The 27,883-nt window shown below is 44.0% G+C and overlaps 1 protein-coding gene across 2 annotated transcripts in view; it reads left to right on the top strand.

Annotated features, from left to right (window-relative positions):
• Positions 1 to 27,883, top strand: part of CDC42BPG (CDC42 binding protein kinase gamma) — a 217,607-nt gene that overhangs the window by 122,531 nt on the left and 67,193 nt on the right. For both annotated transcript variants that reach the window (XM_029611052.1, XM_029611053.1), the window contains exons 22-24: positions 10,073 to 10,141; positions 20,224 to 20,329; positions 27,652 to 27,785. In XM_029611052.1, the coding sequence (XP_029466912.1) occupies positions 10,073 to 10,141; positions 20,224 to 20,329; positions 27,652 to 27,785 (309 nt within the window). The remainder of the gene's footprint in view (positions 1 to 10,072; positions 10,142 to 20,223; positions 20,330 to 27,651; positions 27,786 to 27,883) is intronic.

The raw sequence follows: 27,883 nt of genomic DNA, 5'->3' as shown, positions 1-27,883 counted from the left end.
GCAGCCCGCTGGCGCGCGCAGATTTACATCTGCTTTTAGCAGGCGTAAATCGGGCAACAAAGGTAAGGGGGGGGTTTAGATAGGGCCGGGGGGGTGGGTTAGGTAGGGGAAGGTGGGGGGAGGGCGAAGGAAAGTTCTCTCCAAGGCCGCTCCGAAATCGGAGTGGCCTCAGAGGGAACAGGCAGCGCGCACTGGGCTCGGCGCGCGCAGGTTGCACAAATGTGCACCCCCTTGTGCGCGCTGACCCCGGATTTTATAAGACATGCGTGGCTACGCGCGTATCTTATAAAATCCAGCATACTTTTGTTCGCGCCTGGTGCGCGAACAAAAGTACGCGCTCGCGCAAAATTATAAAATCTACCCCACTGTGGTGACACTCTGAAGTATAGATCTGTCCACCAAAAAGTACTATATTCTCGAGTAAGAATCATGGGGATTAGAATAGTAAGTGTATGAACGAGAAGTGGGAAAATACATTCTCCAAACGTCAATCAAATGCCAATCTTCCATAAGATCTTTTAATTTATCCCTATAAAATTTTGCTAGAGAAGAGGATCCCTGTGAAGTATCTAGAGCTGTAGATTTAGCTAAATTAAAATCTTCCCCAAGTATGAGATGGCCAGAGCAAAAAGTGAGCAAAACCTGGTGAAGCTCCTGAAAAAAATCCCTTGATCTTAAGTGCCTATGTATTAACCAGGGTATAATGAACATTATTGACTGAAATCTTTAAGATTAAATACCTACCCATCGGGTCTTTTAACACACAATGTGCAATCAAAAATAAAATCTTTGGAAAACATGATACTAACACCCTTATGCTTAGCACCTTTATGACTAGGAGTAAAGAAACAATGAGAAAATTTAGGAGAACGAAGTAGTTGCTCGTACCTTCTCTTAAAATGAGTTTCTTGGACAAATATTATGTCCGCCCTAATATTTTCCATTTCCCTGAACAGCAAATATCTCTTATAAGGGGAATTTAGTCCCTATTTATTGTTTTGTAGAATAATCTCTATTAATGCTATTTATCTAAGTAGGGACAAGAGAGAAAAGCCAACGAATTCTTGAAACCGCCATATCAAAACCCAAGGAAAATAATAGCAATGGGACTCTCAAAAAAAAAAAGAAAGAGAGAGAGAGGAATCATGCCCATATTTTGCAGGTAAAGAAAGCACTGAGCATAGGAAAACACACACCTCAAATGTAAATAATTCTACCCAATAGTGAAAAAGAAAATAACGGACCCTGAGAAAAGGGTGGAAAAAGACCCATCCCCCACAGAAAACTAAACCGATCTGCTAAGACCTCCCTGCAGATCATCTCCACTTTCTTCAGCAGAGGAAGTTCAGTCATCAATGGGATGGATCTCTCCCGGTCCCTAGATAGAAGTAACTAGAAATGGCAAGAAAAAAATGCAACATGATCAGATAATATCATATGGAGCTTAGAGCTAAGCAAGCATCAACAGCAGTAATACAAACTGCAAAAATTCTCAAACTAGAGATTTATGAAAAGCTTAGGGTTCAGAGGGGAAAAAATAAAAATCCCAGCAAATATATGAAGTCCCTTGCAGCTGAAGCGCCTCCGGAATGCCTCCTAAATCTGCTCTTGTGCTTGCCTGACTCTGCCAAGTGGGAAACATGCTCCTCTAGTTAGAAGCTTTGGAGAATTTTGGCACTTGTGTAAACCCAGCAAAACCGAGACTCTTAAGAATGGGATTGGCCTCAGCCACTGTGCGAATTTTGGAGGTCACTCTGTCACTAGAAAAGAGTCCAAAAGGATGCAGCCATTTATACTTAATATTTTCTTTTCTTAAAAAAGAGGACACTTCTCGCAGTTGTTGTCTCTTCTCTAAAGCGGCTTGAGATAAATCAGCATAGACTGCTATTTCTTGGCCTTCCCAGGGCCAGGTGAGGTGTGTTTTAGCCACTGCAGCTACTCTTTCTTTTATGGAAAAATCCTGGAAAAAACCAATTATGTCTATTTGATGATTATTATTAGAGACCCCCAATGCCCTATGAGCTCTATTCAATTTGATGGCAGGAAATTCACCATTTGTCTCAGTAGATTCGGCAAGAATATGTTTACAAAATCGCACAATCAGGGCCACACAGTCAGCATTTTCCGGTGTTTCCTGGAAGCCCCTAAAATGGAGGTTTCCCCACCATGCACAATTCTACAAATCAGCCAGTTTTTCTTTCATAGGAAAAGTCTCATCTTGGAGATCAGAGCAGGCTTCCTGAAGGTTTTTAGAGGTTTCTGCTTGAAATTCCAGGCGAGTGTCTATTTCATCCACCTAGTGCCCCAAGGTAGCTATTTATTTCTTTCTTGACTTCCTCTATCATGCCCAACATTTCTTTGTTTTATAATCTTTCAAATCTTTTCTTAAGCCACAAAACATTCCCTAAATTTGACATGAGAAAGGAGGTCTGCCGAGGAAATAATCAGTGCCTCATCGAGATTCAGATCTGCCCTAGGGCCTTCCAGCCTGCTGCCATCAGAGCCCTCCCCGTCTTCAGTAGCACTGCCTTTCTGATATGAGAACAGATTTTCGCTTGGAAGCCATCACACTGTTAGCACAAGTTAGCAATTGCTCAGGGGTAAAGAAAAATCAACTCTAGAGGCTCTGATTACTCACAATCTATTAGGGAAGGAGAGGATCTCCACATTCAAGCTTCCATCGGTGATGTCACTTCCTCCCCAAGCAAGCTTTTTTTCAAGTGGGAAATTGTTTCTTTGAGGACTTAAACTTGTAAAGGACCTAGAGGAAGAAAAACCTCAGGGAAGTCCTCAACTTGCCAATTGTTCAGTTTCAGAAAAAGAAATTTGTCCTTTCAAGTGGCTATAAGGCCAAGAAATGAATCAACTGGTTCCGCTCTGTCTAGGTGTTCCACCCAGTGAAGGTCAGTGGTTCCCCTCCTTGGCAATGCTTGTAGACCTTTGCCTTCTGCAGTTTTATCAGGTGTGGTCACACATCTTCACAGTTGCACACTTCTTCTTGCCACTTTCTGTTTCCAGTGCTCATAGGATCTCTTCATACATTTAACCCACTGGAAGGGGTGGCTGTTCTTACTACACTTGAGTAGCTTCCATTCTTGCAAGCACTGCTTCCAGTTCCATGTGAAGCGAAGAGACATGTTCAGTACGCCATTTATTTTGTGGTCCTAAAGAAGGACAGTTCCTACAGAGACCCATTCTTGATCTGAAAGGGTAAACTGCAGTCTTCGCATTTCCCATTTCTTTTTTTTTTTTTAATTCTTTATTTATAACTTTTCAAGATTTTACAAACCAAAACCAGTTCATAACAGAAACAGCGGATATCCCACATAGATCAGTTTTTAAATTTACAGAAAATTTTCCACAAAATAATATTATGTTAATATCCTAATTTAACATTAATGATTCTAATCTCGGGCTAGAATATGGGAGTTTTACAAAGTATAATCAATTAAAAAGATAAACTTAAGATTAGGCGGACACAAGAGACCTACTTTTCTTTTATAATTATGTCTCTGGGGATGATGTAGGGTGTGTTTTTGATTCTATAAGCCCTGCTAATTTCTCTGGCATAAAGAAAATATTACATTCATCCCTCCTTTTAACTAAACATTTGCAGGGAAAACGTAACAAAAAAGTGTAGCCTAGTGCAATTACATCTTGACGAAGAACTAGAAAATGTTTTCGTCTTTGCTGGATCACTAGCACTAGGTTCGGAAATATTTTGATGTTCGAATCATGATACTTTATGGGATATTTCCTAAAGTATACTTTCATTATCTTATTTAACTTCAAAATTTGTAATTAGAGAGATCAACAGGGTTCCTTTATCAATTACTACCAATTCTGAATCCTCTAGAAAATTTGTCAAGTCACCTTGGAACGGTATGTTGGAATCTCTAATTACTTTTTACCTATTTCTAGAAGAGTAACAGGTATTCACAACTGGCATATCCACATCTGTAAAACCCAAAACCTCAGGAAAAAATGTTTAAGTGTGATATACAGAGTTTCTCCTACTATACGCAGAAAATTTAATAAGCACAGATTTAGACTCTTAGCATTATTTTCAAGAGTCTCTATACGTCTTGCCAACATTTCTCGGTTCTTGGCTACTACGGCTTTGAATTCTTGAGTCTTTTCATATTTCTTTTCCAGCAGAGAGACCCTACTATTTGTCTCACTTAGTTTCTCTTTCATTTCAGACAAATTTTGAAGATGTTTAATGTTAGCTTGGTCTAACTTTTGGCAGGCTATTTTCATTTCTGATTTAAACCCTACCACCAGGTCCCAGAGTCCATCTAGGGTCACCACAGGGGGACGGATGGGTCGGGTTGCCACAAGTTCTGCCATCTGCACCATTCTCTCCTGTACCTGCTACACCGCACAGTCCGGGTTCAATGGTGATCCCTCCGGTTTGGTGTCCCAACCTCGATGTTCCTCCTGCGCCTTCCTCCTCTCTCTCTGCAAGGCTCCAAGTTGAGGTTTTCATCCTGTGGAGTTGAAATTCGTGGCGTCTCCGGATCGGCGATCCCCTCAGCCTTAGGAGCAACCCCGGAAGTAAAAACATCCTCTACGTTCTCTCCGTTCCCTCTCTGTGCCGGCGGCCTCCTCAGATCGAGACTCAGCGATGCCTCCTCCAAGGACATGAGAGGCTCTCCCCCGCCGCTCTGTCCAGTGGGCTCCTCGGCTCCTGGATCTCTAGTAGGTGTGGACAAGAAGCGTATAATTTCTTGTTGGATAGGTGAGGGTAGAGGCTCCATAGGGTATAGCCTCACCTTACCCTTAATTTTGGGTGGCATAATTCGAATTTGTCGAGAGAAAATTAGAAATTATGTGCTGATTTTAACAGCGTCCACCTCGTGCCGCCATCTTAACCAGAAGCCATATTGTATCAACCGGAAGCCATATTGTATCCGCATTTCCCATTTCAATATGGAAACTCTCTGGTTTGTATTAGTGACTGCGCAGCAGGGAGAGTTTCTCTCTTCATAATCTTTTGAGGCTTACTTCCATATTCCCATTGGGGAAGATCATTATAGGTTCCTCTATGTTTGCATCCTGAAAAAGCACGTTCAAGAACCTTTCCAAAGTAATAGTAATGGTGGCAGCTGGATTATGGTTTGTCCATACTTCAGCAATTGCTTAACAGGACCAAATCCCAACAGGAAAGCCTTTACAGTGTCTAACAGAGTTATACTGTTTCTTCCCAGGGTCCAGAATACCTGAGATCCTTAAGTTTGACCTGCTTTGGCATCAGTCGGTCTCAGGAAAGAGTGGTTTCATTTGTGAGTCAGGTAAAGAAATATCTTGCTGAGAGGACTCCCAGAGTTTGATTTACAGCTCTTAAGCTTCATGGCAGCCTCTTTAGATATGGTTCAGTGGGTGGGTCCCATATGTGTCCTCTGCAGTTTTTCCATTTTGTTTTGCTGGTCCTCAAAACAGATGCAAGATTGTAGGGATAAGGAGCCCACTACCAGGACTGAGTTACTCAGGGGGTTTGTGGTCCATCAACAGGCTGGAAACCAAGGGCTTCAGATTGGTTTTGCTGTATTTATTCCTCAACTTATTGTCATTGTAAAGAAAATGACAATCTGGGTTCTCTCTGACAATGCCACGCCAGTGGCTTGAGTACAGTTAGATACTCAGAGTCAAGGGATCTCCAAAGAAACAAACCTTCTATTTTCAGTGGGTGGAGCAGAATCTTCTGTAATTTCCATGACTCATTGTGGAACTGGGAAATAGTCAGTCTGTCTCTCTTTCAAAGATGTTGATTCCCAGAGAGTGTGAGCTCAGCCAGGCAACTCCTAAAGAGCTGTACTTTCAGTAATATCTGAAGAACCAGAGGGTCTTGGCATTCCTGCCAGTGGATGTTAGGACAATGTGTGGAGGTTCCCATCAATCCACTATGTTCTAAAGATGGAAATCCTAACATTGACTGGCAAGAATGCCAAAGCCCTCTGGTTCTTCAGTTATCACTGGAAGTATGGCTCCAAAGGGACAGACGTTCTGGCTCATCCATGGTCTGAAAGTCAGCTGTTTGGGTATGCTTCCTCTTTGGCTTCTAAGAGTGAGGACCTTAAAGGTAGTAAAACAGTCTTTGTGGGCCATTCTAATGGCTCTGGTTTGGCCAATCTGTCTTTGGCATGTAGATCTTTTGAGACTACAAGTTGATACCTTGATCCCCTAGGAATTACATCTGAGCAAGATTCTCATGGAGAGGCCAGCTCCATTTATCTTACAGCCTAGTTCTTAAAAGGTCGCAATTGCATAGTAAGGGAAATTTCCTCTTGGTAACATTTACAATGTTGAAGCCCCATAAAAATGCCATTTCCCTTGCTTATGTTTGTCTAGCATCTGTCTGAAGCATGCTGCAAGAAGTGGTTTGTATCACTGTGGCAATGGGATACTTCCAACATTTTGGCCTTCTTTCAGAGAGGATTTCATTCAGGTTTGATCCCAAATTTCTCTGACATTTCAAGTGCTGCTTTCTCCTGATATTTATTTAAGCATTTTATATACCTTCATTTCAGTAAAGATCTCAACGGTTCACAATATACATACATTCATAGATCAAGGATACTCGACTACTTGGAGACATTAATCATTCATGGCTGCATATTCATAAGTCAAATTCAGTACGTTCATAAAACATATGAATACTTGAAAGGACAGTAACAAATATTAATGTAGTACAAAAGTGAATTTTGTCGTTTTTCACTTAGATTATTTTCTTCTGAGGAGTGTAATGTCTGTGCCCTCTTTTTAGGTCTTCAGTGAGACCTTAATTTGGTTCATAGAGCTTTAGTGGGCTCTCTTTATAAGCGTCTGAACAGTGCTTTATGTAGGTTTTATTGCTGAAGATAGTTTTTCTGGTGGCCATTTATTCAGCTAGAGGCATTTCTAAATTACAAGCCTTATCTTGCAGAAATCTTTTCTGATCTTCATTGTCTTCATGGTTTTGCGGATCAGACTTATTTTTTACCTAAACAGGCTTCTGTGTTCCACTTAAATCAGACATTATCTCTATGTGTACTCAAGGGGAGTGTCATGGTAAAGAAATGATGCTGATTATTGGATTTTTCTTAGGTATTTAGGTCTCTCTAATTCTTTGCTATCCAGACTATCTGAATACAATAAACCTCTCTAAGTCCAGGTAATTTATTTTGTTCATTATTAGAGGGAAAGATTATTTCCAGCTCCTGTTGGGGACTGGGGAGGAAACAGGGGAAGGGATCTGGGGCTAGGGAGAGAGGAGATTTCAAAAAAGGGAAAGGATCTCAGAGGAAGGAAAGGAAGGAATGTTAGGCAGGGGGGTAGAGAAATATAGGATAGAGGGACAGAAGGAGGAGAAGATGGGAGAACTGGGGGATAAGGAAGATAGAGGAAGGGAGGGAAAAGAGGATCAGGAATGGTAGGGATGGGGAGATGAGAGGAAAGGGAAAACTGGAGCTCGGGTTGGAAGAGAAGAAGGAAAGAGCATGGATAGGGAGGAGAAAGAAGAATAGGAGGGGAAGGAGGTCCTGAGATCTGGAGGATGAGGCCTGGGGGCAGAGGAGGGACCCTTCCCTTTTCTCTCTATGGATCTGCCACTTTTAGGGCCTGTCCTGTTAAGTCTAAGCATTACCCTTAACATTCATTCAGGGTTAACCCTGTGGTCTCTTGAGGGTCCTGCCCAGTACTTCTCAAGCCTACCAGAACCTGTACATGTGCTCCTACAATAAAAGCCCTCACCCACCAACTGGATTCCTGCTTGCCTCTTGGCGAGTACTCTACCCACAAGCTACTCCCTGAGGGCTTTCGGAGGATATGGCAACACTACAAACCTGGAGTATCACAGTTCCCAGAAAAATACTCATAGGCCACACTTCCAAAACACTGGAAATATCCAGTGTCTCACTTACCTGGGATACCAATCAGACACAGAGTTAATAAAGATTTTATTATTAAACAGAACAGTGAATGTTAATGACTGTAAATAAAACTGATTTATAACAGGAGGGGGGGGGGGAATATCACAATAATATTAGCTAGTTAACTAAGTCTAACAGCAGACTAAACATGGCCCCCGGTATCAGTCCACAGCCACTTCCAGCAAAGACTAGAGAATTCTGTGAGCTGAATCTGAAGAATCCATCGGGTACAAAGTATTAACAATAGTTGTAACTAATGACTTCCTGACTACTAAAAACGTTTTGGCCAATGGCAATGCAGGATGTTAGTCTTACAGCTTCCCTGAAAATACTGGGAGATTGTTGTCCAAACCTTACTCTGAGTACAGCAAACCTTCCAAGCCTCTCTGAGCTACAGTGTAAAGGTCACATAGAACTTGCAGGCCAACTCCGAAGAAATGAGCTGTCTTTGAGGAAAAATACAAGGCCTAAGGCAAAACAAGAAATCGTTGTATACAGTATGTTTTACTACAGGCCTATACCTAGGAAACAGCCCTATCACACTCCTAAACAGAAAGAAATATACTTAAAGCTACAATTAATTAAGCAAAATCCCTAAGCAGACAAAAATATTTTGAGGCACAATCAAGCTTCCCTTAAGTAATATTTTAATTATGCAACTTAAACTGATCCCACTCTCAGCCACTCTTGGTTTTTGTTTCAATCATATCTTGTGTAGGTTATTTTTCATGATTGCTCCTGTAACCTCTTTTTTTTGGAGGATTATTCCTCCTTTGCGCACACAGCTAATTTATATCTCTGGTGCTGCTCTAGCTAGTATGTTACATCCCACGCTGACTCTTAATCCCTGGGCGGGGGGATTTGATTTACAGGGGGGAAGCTCTTGCTTATAGCCCAGTCAGTGAAAAAAGGTCACCAGTGTGTGTGCTGTAGTGGTGCTTCCTGTGAGGTGAGAGTCTGTAATAAGTAAACAGGAACAGGTCTGGGAGTTAAATTAAAAGTTTACTGATTTGCAATAATAAATTGAAATCCATTATCTAGAAGTGTGAGTTTACATCTGACTGGTGGTATATTGGGGTTTTTCCTATGTAAGTAGATATCCTTAATCCAGACCTCTGGGTAGAGCCCATGGTGATTTTAAATGTGCATTACTCTCCCAGGGGCTGTGTGGGAATCCTATTGGAGGTGTCCCCATCTTTCCAGAAAAATCCTATCTTTTAGATGATGTCATCCTGGACACCCAGTCTGTCCTGGTCCCTTGGGTAGAAATCCAGATGGGATCTCCTGACCTTGTTCCTCCTTCCTTTAGTCAGTTTTTCTTTCATTCTTTATTCTCTGTTTCAGGACTTTTCTTAAGAAGTAAGTAAAATCAGGCTATTACCTCCTCCCACTGGGATTTCAGTTCAGGGGGGATCCAAAAACCTCGCCACTTAAGTCAAAAAAAGGCTTTAAAGCTTAACTGGATACATCCTTCCTAGACTGGTGTTCATTCTGTCACAGGTGCTTGCCACATTCAGGTTGTGAATGGGCTCATTGGTCTTCAGCCCCTGTTCTGAGTATAGCCAGCGAGGATGAATTTCCCCAAAGAAACAGGGTGAGCCACAGTCCCTTCCAAAAACAGGACTCTCCTAGCCTTCACAGTCTCTCGTAGCAGGATCCATCACTGCTGCTTGCCTACCTAGGGTTTAGAGTAGGCTCACAGGTCTTTGGTCCCCTTTTGCCCTAAAGGAAATCAGGCTTAAGCAACTTAAAGTGAGAAGGACCCTCTGGCAGGGAGTGCACAATGAGGTATTTCTTCTAGAAGACAACTCCATAGGGCAAGGCCAGGAAGCCCTCTAGAGTGCGGGGAAAAAATACATCCTTACTCTCTGATTGCTTCCTCAAACTGAACCCCTGGTGTGTTAATATGGCTGGGCTAAGTTGCAGTGAAGCATCCAATCCAGAGCCTCCAGGTGGGAGGGACTGAGGAGTATGGATGGCTTTTTACAGGGACTGTGACATCCGGTGGCCAAACCCAGTAGGGGGTGTCACACTCCAATAAGGGCTTTCATTCAATTGAGCTCTTGTCTGGGGGTTGCCTGTGATATAAGTGAGGTGCCCTCAGTAGTTCATGGTTCCTGGAAGATACCATGAATATAAATCTTTTTTCTTCTCTTCCTCAGGTGACATTGCCAAAATCACCTCTGAAGACAACAGCTCTTCCAGATGGGGCCATCCAGGTGGCATATGAGGTAAATTTTAAGCAACTGAACACCTCATGAGAACTTATGAAGAGAAGGAAGGGAGAGATGGGAATCACCCTGAGTCATCAGGCAGCAGAAAATAGTCTGGAAACATCAGATGCCTAGAGCCCTGAGATGAGATTTCACAGCTGCTTGCACTACTACCCTTCCATGTGTGTGTGTGTGTGTGTGTGTGTGTGTGTATACATAATATAATATATTTATTTAATTAACAGTAATTTAAATATTTTATGGAAAATTCCTCTTTGTCTGGAGAAAGGGGAACATCTTTTTCCATGTATTCTTTTGCTTCATCAGCACAAAAGAATCCTGCCAGGTCTTTGCTGGTTGGGATAAAGTCTGGCTGTGGGCATTTTCTGTCCCTTTTCTGTCTCACTGATTTTTATTTTTTTTAGCTGTTTGTTTTAAACCACACAGAACAAAATGTGAGCAATTCATCTAATCTCAACATTTTCTGCAGTATAATAAAGTCCCATGCCCCAAAACACAGCAAGACCCCCCCCCCCCCCATTGTATAAGGATTATACTGTACCTTCCCTACTTAGTATACTTAAGAGCTCTCCTCGAGTTCTCTCCATTCCCAGTAAGGCCCCCAGTTTCTTTTATAAATGTTCGCTTTGTTTTTAACTGGAACGTAAGCTTTTCTATTCACACAATTTCTGTAACCTTGCTTCTCCAACAATGAAGAGAGGGAATCCGCTTCCACATCTGAGCCACCATCAAAGGTGCCATTTGGAGGAGATGTCCCACCAGTCTTCGATGACCTGGCATGCTGAACCTGTTCGGCCAATGGCCCAGTAATTATTATGCGGGGTCAGCCTCCAATGACAGACTGCATATCAACCATATGTTCTCAAACGCCTGCCCAAAAATCCTGTATCTTCCAACACCCCCACCACATATGAAAATAAGTTCCTTCTTGCCCACATCCCCTTCAACACTCTGTCCCACTGTCACTAAATTTAGAAAAAAAAACAAAACAGGCATGTGATACAGTCTGCATATGAAATTATAAAGCAACTCTTGCCCTTTACAACAAAATTTAATTCTGCAAGTGTGTTTCCAAATAGACTTCCAATCCCTGCCATCCCAGGCTTCGTTTAAATCTACATTCCATTGATCCATCAGACGAGGAGGGGTACCGGAGCCCCCCAGTTTTTCTAAGAGAAATGTAGAGTACTGAAATCAAGTGGTGGGACCTGGAAGTACAACATACCACCCCATCCACGCCCACACACTCCTCTGAGATCAAATCAATTGATACTGATCGAGTAAATATCTCTATGCAATAGCAGGTAAAGATAACGCATGGAAGAAGAAATATCGAAGTCTTCCATCAGCTCTATAAAAGACCGTAACCGGCCATCCTCCACCAACTGACCAACGTACCTCAATCCAGCCGACACCTAATGTTCCATGTCTGGGGAAAACGTGCATTGTGAGGTCATATAGGACTGGGTCAGCTCCCACCCATTCCCGTAAACATACTAAACATGCCCCGTAATACCACTGAAATTCAGGGAGGCCCAGCCTTCCCGCATCCCTATGTTTAACCATCACAATATACTTCAGCCAGGCTGGCCTGCCCTGCCACGTAAAACTAGTAACTACACCCCACAATTGCCAAAACGTCCACAGAGAAATATCACAGGGTAGATGCATAAATGAATAAATTAAGCTAGGCAAAATGACCATCTTTATCAAATTAACCCTACCTATCCAAATCTGTTAATTTTAGCAAACAAGGGAACATAATTGTCTTGATACAGTTTAGCAAAATTCCTGGGTACCCAGTGTGTGCCACTTGAAACATATCTGCCCCCCCCCCTCAGCTCTCTCTTCACTCCCTCCCACGAATATGATTTCGGACTTGTTGAAATTAATAGTGTTACCAGATAAAGAACCAGAAAAATCCAGAAAATGTCATAGCGCAGTCACCGAACTGTTTACCTTTGTTAAATAAAAGTTTGTTATCAGCATACAAGGAAATCTTGAGACATATCCCCCAGTGTAAATCCCTGTATAAGTGCCAAACGCCACACCGCTTGTGCTAGGGGCTCTATCACTAGGGCAAACAAAAGGATGATGGGGGCATCCCTGTCTCGTCCCTCTCTCTGTGTTAATGAGTACAGACAGTATCCCCTTTGTGACCACACGAGCCTGAGGATTAGTATACAGTGCTTGTATTCAACCCACAAAATCTGCAGGGAAGCCAAAATGCTACAACACAGTGAACATAAAAGGCCACCCTGTCTGTATCCTGTTGCGCTGGAGGTGGATTCTTGGGCTGAGGTGGGGTTGACACAACCTGTAGGCAAGGACCTATGGGTCCCCACCATCAGCAGGTGGAGTGGGTTGAAGCTAGAGGCCACTGGAGCTTCACCTATACCAGCCCACGGTCCCCTTGGGTTGAGCCTTTGGGTGCCAGGGCCGGCAGGTCTTAGGTTATTGAAGGTAGATGGTTCAGCCCAGAGACAGCAGCCAGCAGGTGACGTAAGTCTATCCAAGACTGGTTACTGAACTGGAACCCAAGCACCAAGGAACAAGGAGAGACTGAGGGTGCTTGAGCAAAGGAAGGCCGAAGCCTTGTAAGTCCACGTCCAGAGGATAGAGGCAGAGGAGTCACTGTCAAACTCGGATGGAAGCTGGCGGCCAGAGGAGACTGTAGCAAGCAACGTGGAACTCTGGACAAGAGAGAGTCTATAGCATAGTTATCCGTAGCAATGGTCAGGGCACTGAGAAGGCAGGCATAGCAATGGTCAAGGCACAGAGAAGGCAGGCGTGGTCAGGCGTAGCAATGGTCAATGCATGGAGAAGGCAGGCGTGGTCAGTCACAAGGCAGACACAGGCAAAGCAAGGTCAAAGTCCATGAAGTCAATCCGAAGCAAGGAGCACGGTAGGAACGAAGAGACAGGAACCAGGAACAACGAGAAATCAGGAACACAAGGCTGAGACGAATCTCTAGAGACAACAAGCACTCTATCAACAGGGAACCAAGGAGACCTGTTGCAAAGGCAATGCTTAGGAGCGCTGCCTGAGCTTAAGTACGCTGAATGTGATGATGTCTGCATCCGGGTCTGCTGTCAGGTTCCCGCCGCGGGCCCTTTAAAAGGATCAAGGATGCGCACACGCCTAGGAGGAGGTGCAGTGGGATCGGTGGCGTCTCTCCATGGAGCAAGCGGGGAGACCTGTCCAGAGGAAGAATCCTGGCTAGAGGTCCCGGGCAGGACCAGGGACACTGGCAGGAGCCAGAGGTCGGAGCCGATGACTGACTGCCGCCAGCGACAGAGAAGTGAGCGTTGAGGTCCATCTGGAAAGGTGAGAGGGCCAAGCCGCGGGTCTCCTGCGGGTGGCAAGCGTAACATATATCCAGGGACAGAATCGCACCCTTCAATTTTTTTCAATGCCACCTGCAGAATATTAAATAACCAGGTCTTGTTGGTTGACAGGCGGCCCTTTATAAAGCCAGTCTGATCTGAGTGAACAAGATTGGGCATTAGATGTTCTATCCGGAGCTGCAGGATTTTATCTAATAATTTCTCATCTGCATTAATTAATGAAATAGGCCTATATGATGCATATTCCAAGGGATCTTTAGGTCTTTTATGTATTAATTTTATGAGGGCCTCTTTCAAAGAACCCACCCGCGCCTCAGGAATTCTTAAATTAAATAATTTGCACAACTGAGGAGCCAGTAGGTCCACAAACTTTTAATAAAATTCTACAGAATACCCATTGGGTCCTGGAAATCCCCCACACCAGTTCTTTTAAGGCCCAACATACCTCCGCTTCCCCAGTAGGGGCCATCAAAATATCTGCATCCTCCGAAGCCAGATGAGGTAAACACAAGGACTGCAAAAATTCTTCTATGACCAGTCCTTCCAGATCCAGTGGGGCACAATATAATTTGATTAAAAAAAAATCAGCAAACTGTTTATTAATATCCTTTGGAAAATATTTCACCACCCCCTGTCCATCTCGGATAACAAAAATAGTTGTAGAGTTCAATTTAGTCTTTGTCAATTTAGCTAATAAAGAATCAGATTTACCCCAGTGGAGTAGCAAGACTTGCAGCTGTTTATTTATCTCTAGCCAAAGTTAATTTTCTGAGAATTTTTTTGGAGCCCGTCCAATTTATGTTCCTCTTCTAAGGATTTAAATAGGGTTTCCAAAAGTGCTTGTTCTTTGTGCCATTGGTGATTAACATAACTAGCATGTGGGATAATGTCCCCTTGAACTATAGCCTTCAGGGCATCTCATCTTACAGTAGGGTCAGTATCCCCAGGGGAATTATGAACTTGAAACCTTTGCCTAGAATACTTTATTTTAGTCTGAAAAACTTCATCCCCCAGCAAAGACACATTCAACCGCCAGGGATGGAAGGGCCTCTGGTCACCAGGAGACCCCACGTCAATAACTACTGCAGCATGATCTGAAATGGTGCATGTCAGAATATCCATGTCTACTACTGCGGCTGCTAAAGCCGCTTCTAATGTAGATCCCTCTGGAGTTTAAGTTGCTTCTAAAATGGCAGTGGCAGCCATTTTGTCAGCCCTGGAATGTAGCAGCTCTATGAGGGAACCCTTGGGGGATTCTTTGAATTTTTTCAGTGGAGGGAAGACCTAATAAGCCTTGGGAAGAAAAGCCTGAGTAAAAAGGGATTAGATTAAAGGATTTCCCTCAGGCTTCCTCCACCTCCTTTTCACCTGAGTTTATTCTTCTGATGCATTTTGCCTAAGGAAAATAATCCCACAAGGGATGCCTGGTCTAAATTTAGGGGTGCAGTCTGCAGATGAGCTTCTGGAAGGGAACATTGATCCAGAAGAAAAGCCCCTAGAAGAGAGAAATTCCTCTAGCAGACGGGGACAATCCCTAATTTGTTAGATTGTTTAGGCGAGAGGAGTGTCCCACCATTCTGTCACAGGCCATGGTGGAGTTAGATATTAAAGAAACTCTGGTAGAACCTGCTGTGGAAGAAGACACAATTTTGAAGGATCTTCATAGACCAGTCAGACCTTTTCCTTTCTACTGGATTGTAAAAGCTCTAGTTATAGCTGAATGGGATTCATCAGAAGTAGGTTTATGAATCAGCAGATCCATGGCAAAGCTTTATCCTTTGCCACCTGAGGAGATCAACCCTTTAAAATACCATAAGTTGGATGCTTTGGTTTTGGCAGTCATGAGGAAAATTACAATTCCAATAGAGGATATTGCTGTGTTATGATGCCTTAGGAAAATTGAAGATATCCTTAAGCAGTCTTTCGAGTCGGCTGTGCTGGTTCTTCAAGTGAGAGTTTGCAGTAGTTTCATGTCCCGGGCTTGTTTGCGTTTGATGCAGCAAATTCTAATGGACATTTTTTGTTGAGACAAGTAGAAAGACTAGACGGTGTTGCCGCTGTAGCTAATGTCCTTTATAACCTTTATAACCTATATCTTATAAAATCCGGGGTCGGCGCACGCAAGGCTGCGCAAAATCGGCAGCCTGCGCATGCCGAGCCGCGCAGCCTGCCTCCGTTCCCTCCGAGGCCGCTCCAAAATTGGAGCGGCCTCGGAGGGAACTTTCCTTCCGCATCCCCCCGGCCCTACCTAAATCCCCCCTACCTTTGTTGGGCAAGTTACGCCTGCTTGAAGCAGGCGTAACTTACACGCGCCGCCTCGCATCCCCCGGCACAGGCCACAGTGCTGGGGGACTCGGGACCACCCTCCCGCCCCTTTTACGAAGCCCTGGGACTTACACCTGTCCCTGGGCTTTGCGTGCGCTGGCGGCCTATGCAAAATAGGCGCGCCGGCATGCGAGTGTCCTGTGTGCGTAAATCCGGGAGGATTTACACGTGCAGGGCTTTTAAAATCTAGCCCATAGTGTACTCTGTGGTAGCTCGACATCATCTGTGGTTGTGAAACCGGTCTGCGGATACATCTTATAAAATTATGTTAAGTAAATTATTTTTTAAAGGGAAGTTACTGTTTAGTGATAATCCTTAACTAGCTTCTCAAGATTATGGAGATAACAGGTGTCTTAAATTATCAAAGGAGGTCTCGGGATGCTCTAATAAACCTAAATTTAGGGAGGCCAGGTATTATTGGCCAAGGAAATCATTCTCTTTTCAGAAGAGGTGCCTTAGTAAATCAGTCCTTTCATTCATTGGGGGCAACTGCCCTTCCAGCACTGTGGGTTCTAAATGCTTCCTATGAGAATCAATGGGCTCACTCCCTTTATCTTCAAGTAGAGGGATATTTATCGCAATTTGGGGGGAGTGGGTCCAAATAACGATGCATTGGTGAGTTCTTTCAGTGATAAGAGATTATGCCTTAAAATTTACATGTCATTTGAAGGAAACCTTCATAGAATCCCCTTGTTCCTCTCCAGTAAAGAGAAGCAGTAAAGTTGACAGATTATCTTCAGTTGGCAGCCATAGCCCCAGTACCCAGAGAAGAGTGGGGCTGGGACAGATATGTTATTTTGCAGTTCCAAAGAAAGAAGGTATGTTCAGGCCCATTCTAGATTTCAAACTAGTAAATGAAACCTTGAAGGTTCCATATTTCACAATGGAGACTCTTTGCTCTGTGATGGTGGTGGTGAGGAAAGGAGAGTTTCTGACCTCTTTGGATCTTAAGCCTATCTCCACATTCCGATTCGCCCTTCACACCAACACGATCTCAGTTTTGTGGTCCTGAGAGATCATTTTCAATTTTGAGCATTTCCTTTTCAATTGGCAATGGCTCCAAAGACCTTTTCCAAATTAATGATAGTGGTAGCAGCAGCCTTGTGCAAAGAAGGCATGTTGGTTCATCCTTATTTGGACAAATAATTGATACAAGCAAAATCAGAAGAGGAGTCCAGAAGATCAACAGTCATGGTTATACAGTTGTTAGAGGACCTGTGATGGGTAATACATTTTTGCCAAAAGCAAATTATTGGTACCTTCCCAGATACTGAGGCTGGGGCTCTCTTCTAAACTCAGTAAGCCAAGTGTTCTTGACCTCAGACAGAAGGATCAAGCTGGTAGTGTAAGTTGAGGACCTGTTGAGGATGAGGTCTCCCAGAGTCTGGGATTATTTACAATTCTTATGTTCAAGCGCTTAGCTCCATGGCAGCAATTCTGGATCTAGTTCCATGGGGAAGAACTCATATTTCATTTATTTACTTATAGACCACTTATGTGAGGGCACTGAGCGGTGTACATAAAAACGTACATAATAGTTAAATATTTAACTATAACATAACAATTTAGACATCTGATGCTTAGCATAGAACAGAATGCGAGTATCTTACTACTCAGGTACAAACTTGGACTGCGAGCCCTCTGGGGACAGGACAAATACCTACAGTACTTGAATGTAACTCGTCTTATTTATTTTTTATTTTAAAACTTTTATATACCGGTGTTAGTGGGGACATCACATCGGTTTACATATGAACAGCAGGTTAGAAAATTGCATTTTAACACGGCGTGGGAACTGGGAGACGGAAAACAGCGCAGCATAGAAAGATAGGATACACCGATTAACATTGAACGAACATTAAAGCACTAGTAACATTAAATACATCAGTAACCTTAGGGGAACATTAAATACATCAGTAACCTTAGGGGGAACATAACGGAGATTAGCAGACTGAAAGTGGAGTCCATGGATTTGATGTGTATCTGGGGACATTAGGTAAGAGGGGCTAATCAGGGTAGGCTTGTTTGAATAGCCAGGTTTTTAATTTCTTTTTGAACTTGATAGGATAGGGTTCGAGGCGCAGTGTGGGTGGCAGAGTATTCCAGAGTGATAGGCCTGCAATTGAGAGTGCACGGTCACGTGCGAAGGAAAGACGGGCTATCTTTAAAGAGGGTACAATGAAAAGGCATGAGCTAAATACACTGAAATGCTCATATGCATCTGTTGCAGTGATCTCTCCTATCTCATTGGAATGCACAGTCTCAAGATTATGAAGTGAGCTTGATGTTAACTTTGGAAGCCAAAGCCAGCTTGAAGAGGTGGCTCATAGCTCAGAATTTTATCAAAGGAATGTTCTTGGAGGCCACAGACTGGGAGATAATGATGGATGATCTATGTCCCAGAGAGAGGTGTGTGATCCTGTGTGTGAACTGATAATTCTGGCATCCCCAGGAGGGAGATGCTGTGAAAGAACAGGCAGGACCAGAAACTGGGTGTTAATAATTTACTGATTAGTTTAAAGTCAAATTAAAGTCCATTTCAAATATTTGAGCAGTTAAAGTTGATCTTTGGTACATTTAGGGTGTTTCAATGTGGGTAGGAATCCTTTTCATTCAGCAAACTGGTCGAGCTTCCCATTGTGATATAAAATGTGTACTAAATCTCTCCCAGCAGCTTAACCGGGATTCCTAGGTCGGGATCCCCTTCTAGCATAGCAAAAATCCTACCTTTTAGGCTCTGGTGTCTTCCCGTGCACCCAGCCCTGTATCCTGGTCCCAAACTTGTGGAAATCTGGAGGGGGTCTCCTTGTTCCTACTTGATTCCTTTAGTAGTTCTGAAAGGCGATGGCGCAGGTTGAAAAATCTGAGGGTGGGAACCTGCTGACCCAGCCAGGCTCCCAGTGAGGAAGGATGGCCAAAAAGCCTCCTCACAACAAAGGAGAAATACTTTCTTCTACAAAAATCTTTCTAATCTGGACTTCTGCTGTCACAAGGGCTTGCCACATTCGTGAGGAGAATGGGCTCACTGGTCTTCAGCCTCTGCGCTCTGAATCCAGCCAGCGAGGATGATCTTCATCAAAGGAACAGAGTGAAATATAATCCCTTCTGTGGTAGAGTTCTTCCAGCCTTCACGCACCTCACACAGACAAACCTTTCACAGGTGATTGCCACAAACAGGGAGTGAATAGGCTCACTGGTCTTCAGTTGAGAAATGCAAGTTCCAAAAGGATTCGGGCCAAAAAGATATTCTTACTGCAAACTAAATACCTAGGATCCACTGGCAGGCTGAGCACAGCGAATCTCCCTCCAAAAAGGGAAACTGGTGAGGCAGGGAGGCCTCACCAGGAAGGGGAAAAAATCTACATCCTGACTCTCTGGTGTCTGCTCTACACTGACTCTAGCCAACCTTAAAATAAAAAAAATGGCTGGTTATAAAGGGCATGAGCAACCAATTCTGGCTCTCCTAGGTGCAAGGAGGGCAAGAGGAGATGGATAGCTCAAGTTGTTTAAGAAAAGGGAAGTTGAACTAAGGCATAAGGTGATAGGGGGATCCGGTCTCACTAAGGAGATTGCCTCCTTCAGGGCTAGGGTCTTGAAGGCAGATTTGTCTGGCTCCCTCCCTGTTTAAAGGTAGCTTGGCTACATTCGATGCATACTGAACTGGTCTGAGTGAACATAAGGAAGGGAAAATTAGATTTCATACCTGATAATTTTCTTTCCTTGAGTTCATCCAGACTAGTCCAGGGTTCCATCCTTTTTAGCCACCAACCTGCTGTCTAGTTTCTATGTTAAATTTAGATGTTTAGTTTAGGGCCAAGTATTAAGAGATTTCTTCAGTCTCACCTGCTCATAGGGGGAAAATGTTTGATTCATTTGCTTTGTTACGGTTATACTGAGTTCCTGCAGGCTTCACATTTCCCTATAAGGAAAGGATGATAGCGAATCAGATTCTTTGTCTCTGTCTGCTGACAGGGGTATTAAACCCATGCATACTGGACTGGTCCGGTTTGACTCAAAGAAAGAAAATTCTCAGGTAAGAAACCTAATTTTCCTTTTAGCTCGACAATTTGTAAATTATCCGGCTAAATGCTGCTGAATATTGACCCCTATATAATGTTCACAAACCCCCTATATAATATTCACAAACCTGTTCTTTGCAGAGTGTAACTTTGTGCATGCTAAATTTACACACATCCTTTTTAAATTCAAGTGTTTGTGTGTGTGTGTGTGTGTGTGTAAATCCCAACTCTCTCCCATTAAGTCTATAGTTTTGTGTACTTAAAAATATGCATGAAATCAGGTTGTTGTATTATACTTTTATGCACACAAGCCCCAGGCAATTTTATAACAATCTATGCATACAAACCTATAAAACTACCCCCTGATTGAACTGGTTTTCTCTTCCAGCCCAAGCATCATCTATTCAAAACAAAGACCTTTACATCTCCCACGAAATGCCTGCGATGCTTGTCTCTTATGGTGGGGCTTCATCGGCAGGGGCTCAGCTGTGAAGGTGAGAGACCCACCATGCTGCTACAGAGAGCTAATCTGGCCATAGTGGTTTGCAAATGGAGTCACTTGTTTCCTGTTCATAGCCAGATCAGTCCAGACAAGTGGGTTTTGCAAGCCTACCAGCAGATGGAGGCAGAAAACAAAACTTTGAGGCGCTGCAGTATTTCTCAGACTCCAGCAGATGGTAGAGGTGCAAACCTGCAGTCTGACTAGAAAAAAAAAATTCAGATTTAACTTATCGCTGCCTGATGTGTTAGGTACCTTGGATGGCCAAGATACCTTAGGTGGAGCTGGGTAACCGGGGGAGGGGGGGGGGGGGGGTTGGTAACCCCTGCCTGTTTTGTAGCCCTTTTGTGCTGAAGGCCCTGATAGCCAGGGGCCTGGTTCCCTTGTGGCTTTCGAGCCCACCTCCTGCTTGCCATCGTTCCCACACAGAGAAGTATTCTCATTTTTTTGTTCTTTTTGATTAAGCTTTCAAAAAATAAACCATGAATTTGTTTGGAGGTGGTCTAACGGCAGGGTAATCTCGGCAGTAAGGGCTGTTGGGACCAGGTGCAGACAGGGAGGGGTAAGCCCGTTGCTATTTTATTCTGCCGGGGGATCCTGGCAGCTGGGGGGCTTTTTCCTGCGCATCATTCTCACCGGCGCCGCCGCATGGCTTTGTATCAGCCGTGTGTGAGGGCTGAATTTCCGACTGTGTGTGAGACCTGTGTTTTTGGTGACATGTGTCAGCAGCTCTTCTCCTATAGCAAGTTTCTTGTTGGCCGCATGGAAATGGTGCCAAAACTGCGCATGGTGGCGTGCAGGGCTTGCAGCCTTTGATCGGCCCTACTTGCTAACGGTGGTGGGGCCGCTTGGCAATAGTGATCATAATATGATCAAATTTGATTTAATGACTGGAAAAGGAACAGTGTGCAAATCCAAGGCTCTCGTGCTAAACTTTCAAAAGGGAAACTTTGATAAAATGAGAAAAATTGTTAGAAAAAAACTGAAAGGAGCAGCTACAAAAGTAGAAAATGTCCAAGAGGCGTGGTCATTGTTAAAAAATACCATTCTAGAAGCACAGTCCAGATGTATTCCACACATTAAGAAAGGTGGAAAGAAGGCAAAACGATTACCGGCATGGTTAAAAGGGGAGGTGAAAGAAGCTATTTTAGCCAAAAGATCTTCATTCAAAAATTGGAAGAAGGATCCAACAGAAGAAAATAGGATAAAGCATAAACATTGGCAAGTTAAATGTAAGACATTGATAAGACAGGCTAAGATAGAATTTGAAAAGAAGTTGGCTGTAGAGGCAAAAACTCACAGTAAAAACTTTTTAAAATATATCCGAAGCAGAAAGCCTGTGAGGGAGTCAGTTGGACAGTTAGATGATCGAGGGGTTAAAGGGGCACTTAGAGAAGATAAGGCCATCGCGGAAAGATTAAATGATTTCTTTGCTTCGGTGTTTACTGAAGAGGATGTTGGGGAGGTACCCGTAATGGAGAAGGTTTTCATGGGTAATGATTCAGATGGACTGAATCAAATCACGGTGAACCTAGAAGATGTGGTAGGCCTGATTGACAAACTGAAGAGTAGTAAATCACCTGGACCGGATGGTATACACCCCAGAGTTCTGAAGGAACTAAAAAATGAAATTTCAGACCTATTAGTAAAAATTTGAAACTTATCATTAAAATCATCCATTGTACCTGAAGACTGGAGGATAGCAAATGTAACCCCAATATATAAAAAGGGCTCCAGGGGCGATCCGGGAAACTACAGACCGGTTAGCCTGACTTCAGTGCCAGGAAAAATGGTGGAAAGTGTTCTAAACATCAAAATCACAGAACAATATAGAAAGACATGGTTTAATGGAACAAAGTCAGCATGGCTTTACCCAGGGCAAGTCTTGCCTCACAAATCTGCTTCACTTTTTTGAAGGAGTTAATAAACATGTGGATAAAGGTGAACTGGTAGATATAGTATACTTGGATTTTCAGAAGGCGTTTGACAAAGTTCCTCATGAGAGGCTTCTAGGAAAAGTAAAAAGTCATGGGATAGGTGGCGATGTCCTTTCGTGGATTGCAAACTGGCTAAAAGACAGGAAACAGAGAGTAGGATTAAATGGGCAATTTTCTCAGTGGAAGGGAGTGGACAGTGGAGTGCCTCAGGGATCTGTATTGGGACCCTTACTGTTCAATATATTTATAAATGATCTGGAAAGAAATACGACGAGTGAGATAATCAAATTTGCAGATGACACAGAATTGTTCAGAGTAGTTAAATCATAAGCAGATTGTGATAAATTGCAGGAAGACCTTGTGAGACTGGAAAATTGGGCATCCAAATGGCAGATGAAATTTAATGTGGATAAGTGCAAGGTGATGCATATAGGGAAAAATAACCCATGCTATAATTACACAATGTTGGGTTCCATATTAGGTGCTACAACCCAAGAAAGAGATCTAGGTGTCATAGTGGATAACACACTGAAATCGTCGGTGCAGTGTGCTGTGGCAGTCCAAAAAGCAAACAGAATGTTGGGAATTATTAGAAAAGGAATGGTGAATAAAACGGAAAATGTCATAATGCCTCTGTATCGCTCCATGGTGAGACCGCACCTTGAATACTGTGTACAATTCTGGTCGCCACTTCTCAAAAAAGATATAATTGTGATGGAGAAGGTACAGAGAAGGGCTACCAAAATGATAAGGGGAATGGAACAACTCCCCTATGAGGAAAGACTAAAGAGGTTAGGACTTTTCAGCTTGGAGAAGAGACGACTGAGGGGGGGATATGATAGAGGTGTTTAAAATCATGAGAGGTCTAGAACGGGTAGATGTGAATCGGTTATTTACTCTTTCGGATAGTAGAAAGACTAGGGGGCACCCCATGAAGTTAGCATGGGGCACATTTAAAACTAATCGGAGAAAGTTCTTTTTTACTCAACGCACAATTAAACTCTGGAATTTGTTGCCAGAGAATGTGGTTAGTGCAGTTAGTATAGCTGTGTTTAAAAAAGGATTGGATAAGTTCTTGGAGGAGAAGTCCATTAACGGCTATTAATCAAATTTACTTGGGGAATAGCCACTGCTATTAATTGCATCCGTAGCATAGGATCTTCTTAGTGTTTGGGTAATTGACAGGTTCTTATGGCCTGGATTGGCCACTGTTGGAAACAGGATGCTGGGCTTGATGGACCCTTGGTCTGACCCAGTATGGCATTTTCTTATGTTCTTATGTTCCCTTTGCAGTGGCTGTGCTTTGGGGGAGGAGGGAACCTCCTCTAGTGCATTAGGGGACAGGAGGGTCTCTAGATCATTGGGGGCTGTGGCTGTGGTCTAGAGGGGATCAATTGCAGCAGCCGGATCGACAGAGGATCGTGGGCAGCAGGCCGCAGCCCCTAGGGAGGTTGGTGATTCTCCTCCCCCGCTCTCGCCTATGGCACAGGTTCCTGCTGAGGATCAGAATGGAGGAGGTGAGTCTGAAGGTAGCTTGCCTGATCACAGTGCTGAGGATCTGGAGGGATTTTCCCCAGAGTTTGTCCTCCTGTTGCATAAGGCATTTCTGGCGAGAAAGGGAGCAGGGGGAAAGTGTCCCAGCGAGAAGGTTCCCGGTTGCTCGGACAAGAAGCAGAAGGTGGGATCTTCTGGTGGCTCTGGGGATCTTATGAGGGGACTGGGTCTCAGCTGCGTGGGGGATGAAATGGTTCCCAGGAATTTGGAGGACTCTGATGAAATGTAGGAGGATTTTGCAGATCTTCCGCAATTGGACCCAAATGTGGCCACTGATCAGGACACAAATGCCGATCTTGATGTGAATGCGGATGAACCGGATCCGAATGAGTTTCCAGTGATGGAGAGGGATGACCCCAGGGTAGTCCATCTTTTCAAGAAAGAGGAGTTGCGGGCCCTCATTCCCCAGGTTCTGGAGGAGCTAGGGTTAAGGTTGCCCTGGAAGAGTCTGAAAATGAAGGTGTGAACCCAGTTCTAGATGGCCTGCATGGGCCCCCTAGCACCTTCCCTCTGAATAAGATCAGTAAGCTGGTAAACCGGGATAAGGCTTGAAGGTCAGTTGTGCAATGGCAAAGCTGTATCCATTGATATGTTGGGAATTATTAGAAAGGGAATGGTGAATAAAACGGAAAATGTCATAATGCCTCTGTATCGTTTCATGGTGAGACCGCACCTTGAATACTGTGTACAATTCTGGTCGCCACATCTCAAAAAAGATATAATTGCGATGGAGAAGGTACAGAGAAGGGCTACCAAAATGATAAGGGGAATGGAACAGCTCCCCTATGAGGAAAGACTAAAGAGGTTAGGACTTTTCAGCTTGGAGAAGAGACGGCTGAGGGGGAATATGATAGTTGTTTAAAATTATGAGAGGTCTAGAACAGGTAAATGTGAATCAGTTATTTACTCTTTCAGATAATAGAAAGACTAGGGGGCACTCCATGAAGTTAGCATGTGGTACATTTAAAACTAATCGGAGAAAGTTTTTTTTTCACTCAATGCACAATTAAACTCTGGAATTTGTTGCCAGAGGATGTGGTTAGTGCCGTTAGTATAGCAGTGTTTAACAGGGAATTGGATAAATTCTTGGAAAAGTCCATTACCTGCTATTAATTAAGTTGACAGCCACTGCTATTACTAGCAACAGTAACATGGAATAGACTTAGTTTTTGGGTTCTTACCAGGTTCTTATGGCCTGGATTGTCCACTGTTGGAAACAGGATGCTGGGCTTGATGGACCCTTGGTCTGACCCAGTATGGCATGTTCTTATGTTCTTAATGAAGAGATTCTGGATCTTCCTCTGGTTCCCAAGGTGGATGCGGCTGTGTCTGCCGTTACTAAGATGACAATTCCGGTGGTGGGTGCTGCCACCCTGAAGGATGTTTAGGACCATAAATTGGAGATCCAGTTGAAGTAGATGTTTGAAGTTTCTGCCTTAAACCTGAGGCAGTATGATGTAGAGGGCCTATTTGTGCTGGAGTACCCCAGTTGGATCTAATGGCAATGAGGGCCAATGCGATGGTGCTGAGGTTCTTCAGTCGCAGGAGGGAAGTCAGGACAGAAGGACTGGATGCTCTAGTTTGCCTGGGACAGGGATCCTACTGTACATGTTTTCTCCTTGGCCTCTGGTCTGTCGCATATTGCGGTATGTAGAGGCGCATCCAGGCCAGGTGGTTCTGGTAGTGCTGGAATGGCCGCGGTGGCCGTGATTCGTGGATCTGGTAGGTCTCGCGATAGATGGCCTTCTCTGATTGGTTCACCTGCCAGGATTACTTTGGCAAGGTCCCATATTTTCAGATCGGGAGGATCACTTTTGTCTTGCAGCGATTATGCTTAAAGGGTTATTCGGAGACAGTCATTTCCACTTTGCTGCAGGCTAGACATCCTTCTACATCTATGGCTTATGTTTGGGTCTGGAAGATGTTTAATGCTTGGTGCCTTCAACAGCGTCTGGATCCCCTATCTGTGAGTGTTCTGCACATTCTGGACTTCTTGCAGCAAGGGCTGTCAAAGGGTCTGGCTTACAATTCTCTCCGGGTTCAGGTGTCCGCCTTGGGTTGCCTTAGGGACAGGGCAGGTCTTTAGCCTCCCATCCGGATGTTGTGCGTTTTCTCAGAGGAGTCAAGCATTTATGGCCACCAGTGAGGAAGTTTGTCCAGATTGGAACTTCAACCTGGTACTTCCTGTGCTCTGTGAGCCCTTAAGGGGAGTGTCGTCGAAGAATCTGACGTTGAAGATTGTTTTTCTGGTAGCCATACATTCGGTCAGGTGGATTTCAGAGCAGCAAGCCCTATCTTGTAGGGACTCTCTTCTCCAGATTGAGTTCTTTTTACCGAAGGTGATTTCCTCTCTTCATTTGAATTAGACATGGGAGCTTCCAACGTTTCTGTACTGGTCTAGATAGTCTCCACCAGAGACAGAGCTGCATCCTTTGGATGTACACAGGACCCTGTTGCACTATCTCCTTTTGGCATTTGTATCGCCTATTTGTGCTATTTGGGGGGGGAGGGGGGCAGGTGAGCAAAGGAGCTAAGGCTTCAAAAGCTATGATTTCTCACTGGTTGAAAGAAGTCATTTATTCCGCTTATATTTGTAAGTGTTGTGCGGTGCCCATGGGCTTGCAAGCGAATTCTACTCCTGGATGGAATGTCAGTTGATATCTCTGCAGGAGATATGTAGGGCAGCAGTGTGGTCAACACTTCATACTTTCACCAAAAATTACCGATTGGATGTGCAGGCACAGGAAGACGCATCCTTTGACAATGTTCTGCGCACGGGTCTTTCGGGATCCCGCCTGGTTTAGGGGGCTTTGGTACATCCCACTTGTCTGGACTGATCTGGGTATGAACAGGAAAGGAAAATTGGTTCTTACCTGCTAATTTTCTTTCCTGTAATACCACAGATCATTCCAGAGACCCAGCTCGTTTTTACTGCCGAAAGACTGAATATCCTGATATTAACTGCAGAAACTTACACATTGTAAGTCAGTTGATTTTGGTGTTATATGGTTATTAGTGTTTGGTTTTCTGGGAGCATGGAGGGCTCCAGGTCAGGGAGGGTTCCAACCATGAATTATCTGTTTGCTCTGAAAGTTAGGGTAATGATCTCTACTCTTTAGCTTGGGTACAGATCAATACTGATGGACTGCAGGTGGCACTCTCGGTTATGTAGCAGTGCCTCAAGTTTTTGTTCTCTGCCTCCATCTGCTGGCAGGGACGCCAAACCCACTTGTCTGGACTGATCTCTGCTATTACAGGAATGAAAATTAGCAGGTAAGAACCAGTTTTCCTATAATTTAGCCCTACCAGTGTCCGGGATGAAAAGCTCCCTGTCTTGGGCCATAGTGTTGCTGTATAGATGATCCAGGTTCAAAATGGGCCTGTGATGCAGTGGGATAGAGGTCTAATTCCTAGAGCACTGCTCATGCTGCGAGTCATGGAATGAGCGTTTCCTTGAAACAGGTGAGTGGACAGGTCCTGGAGATTGGGGGGAGAGGAAGAAGGTATGTGGCCAACTCCCTTCTCTCTCTTCTTGTCAGGAATTCTGTGATTTTTACCAATCGCATGGTAGGGGGGAGCACTGGAGTAGGCAGCAAACAGGAATATGGCAGCTCCCTCTTTATAGCAAACAGCATCCCTGCCCAATAGAAGCTCCGCCTGCCGTCTTGCATGTCATGCTGCCGCTGTATCTACAAGAGGCAATGGTTCAGGAGGAAATGTGCCCAGCTTTAAAAGCAGCAGACGCCAGACCCTTTCACCTTTCACTTTATTTTTATTATCCTTTTTTTGTAATGTAAATAACATCTTATTTCTGTGTCTGCTTCAGCTTGCAGCTACGTGTGCCATGTTGCCTGCTCTGGGGGTGCTACTGTATGTCCCATCACCCAGGACCAGGTCAGGAAGACCCTTGGTGTGGATCCAGTCACTGGCACAGGGACAGCCTATGAGGGATATTTATCAGTAAGGAACTTCCCCACCACCATCCTTGTCTTGTGTATAGTGCCCATCATACCTCTCCACTGCTATAGTGGGGCCGGGAGGCCCCCCTGCCTGGCAGA

Source organism: Rhinatrema bivittatum, chromosome 8 (genome assembly GCF_901001135.1).
Source record: "Rhinatrema bivittatum chromosome 8, aRhiBiv1.1, whole genome shotgun sequence".
In the NCBI taxonomy this organism is placed as follows: Eukaryota; Metazoa; Chordata; class Amphibia; order Gymnophiona; family Rhinatrematidae; genus Rhinatrema; species Rhinatrema bivittatum.
This window is presented reverse-complemented; position numbering and strand designations above follow the sequence as displayed.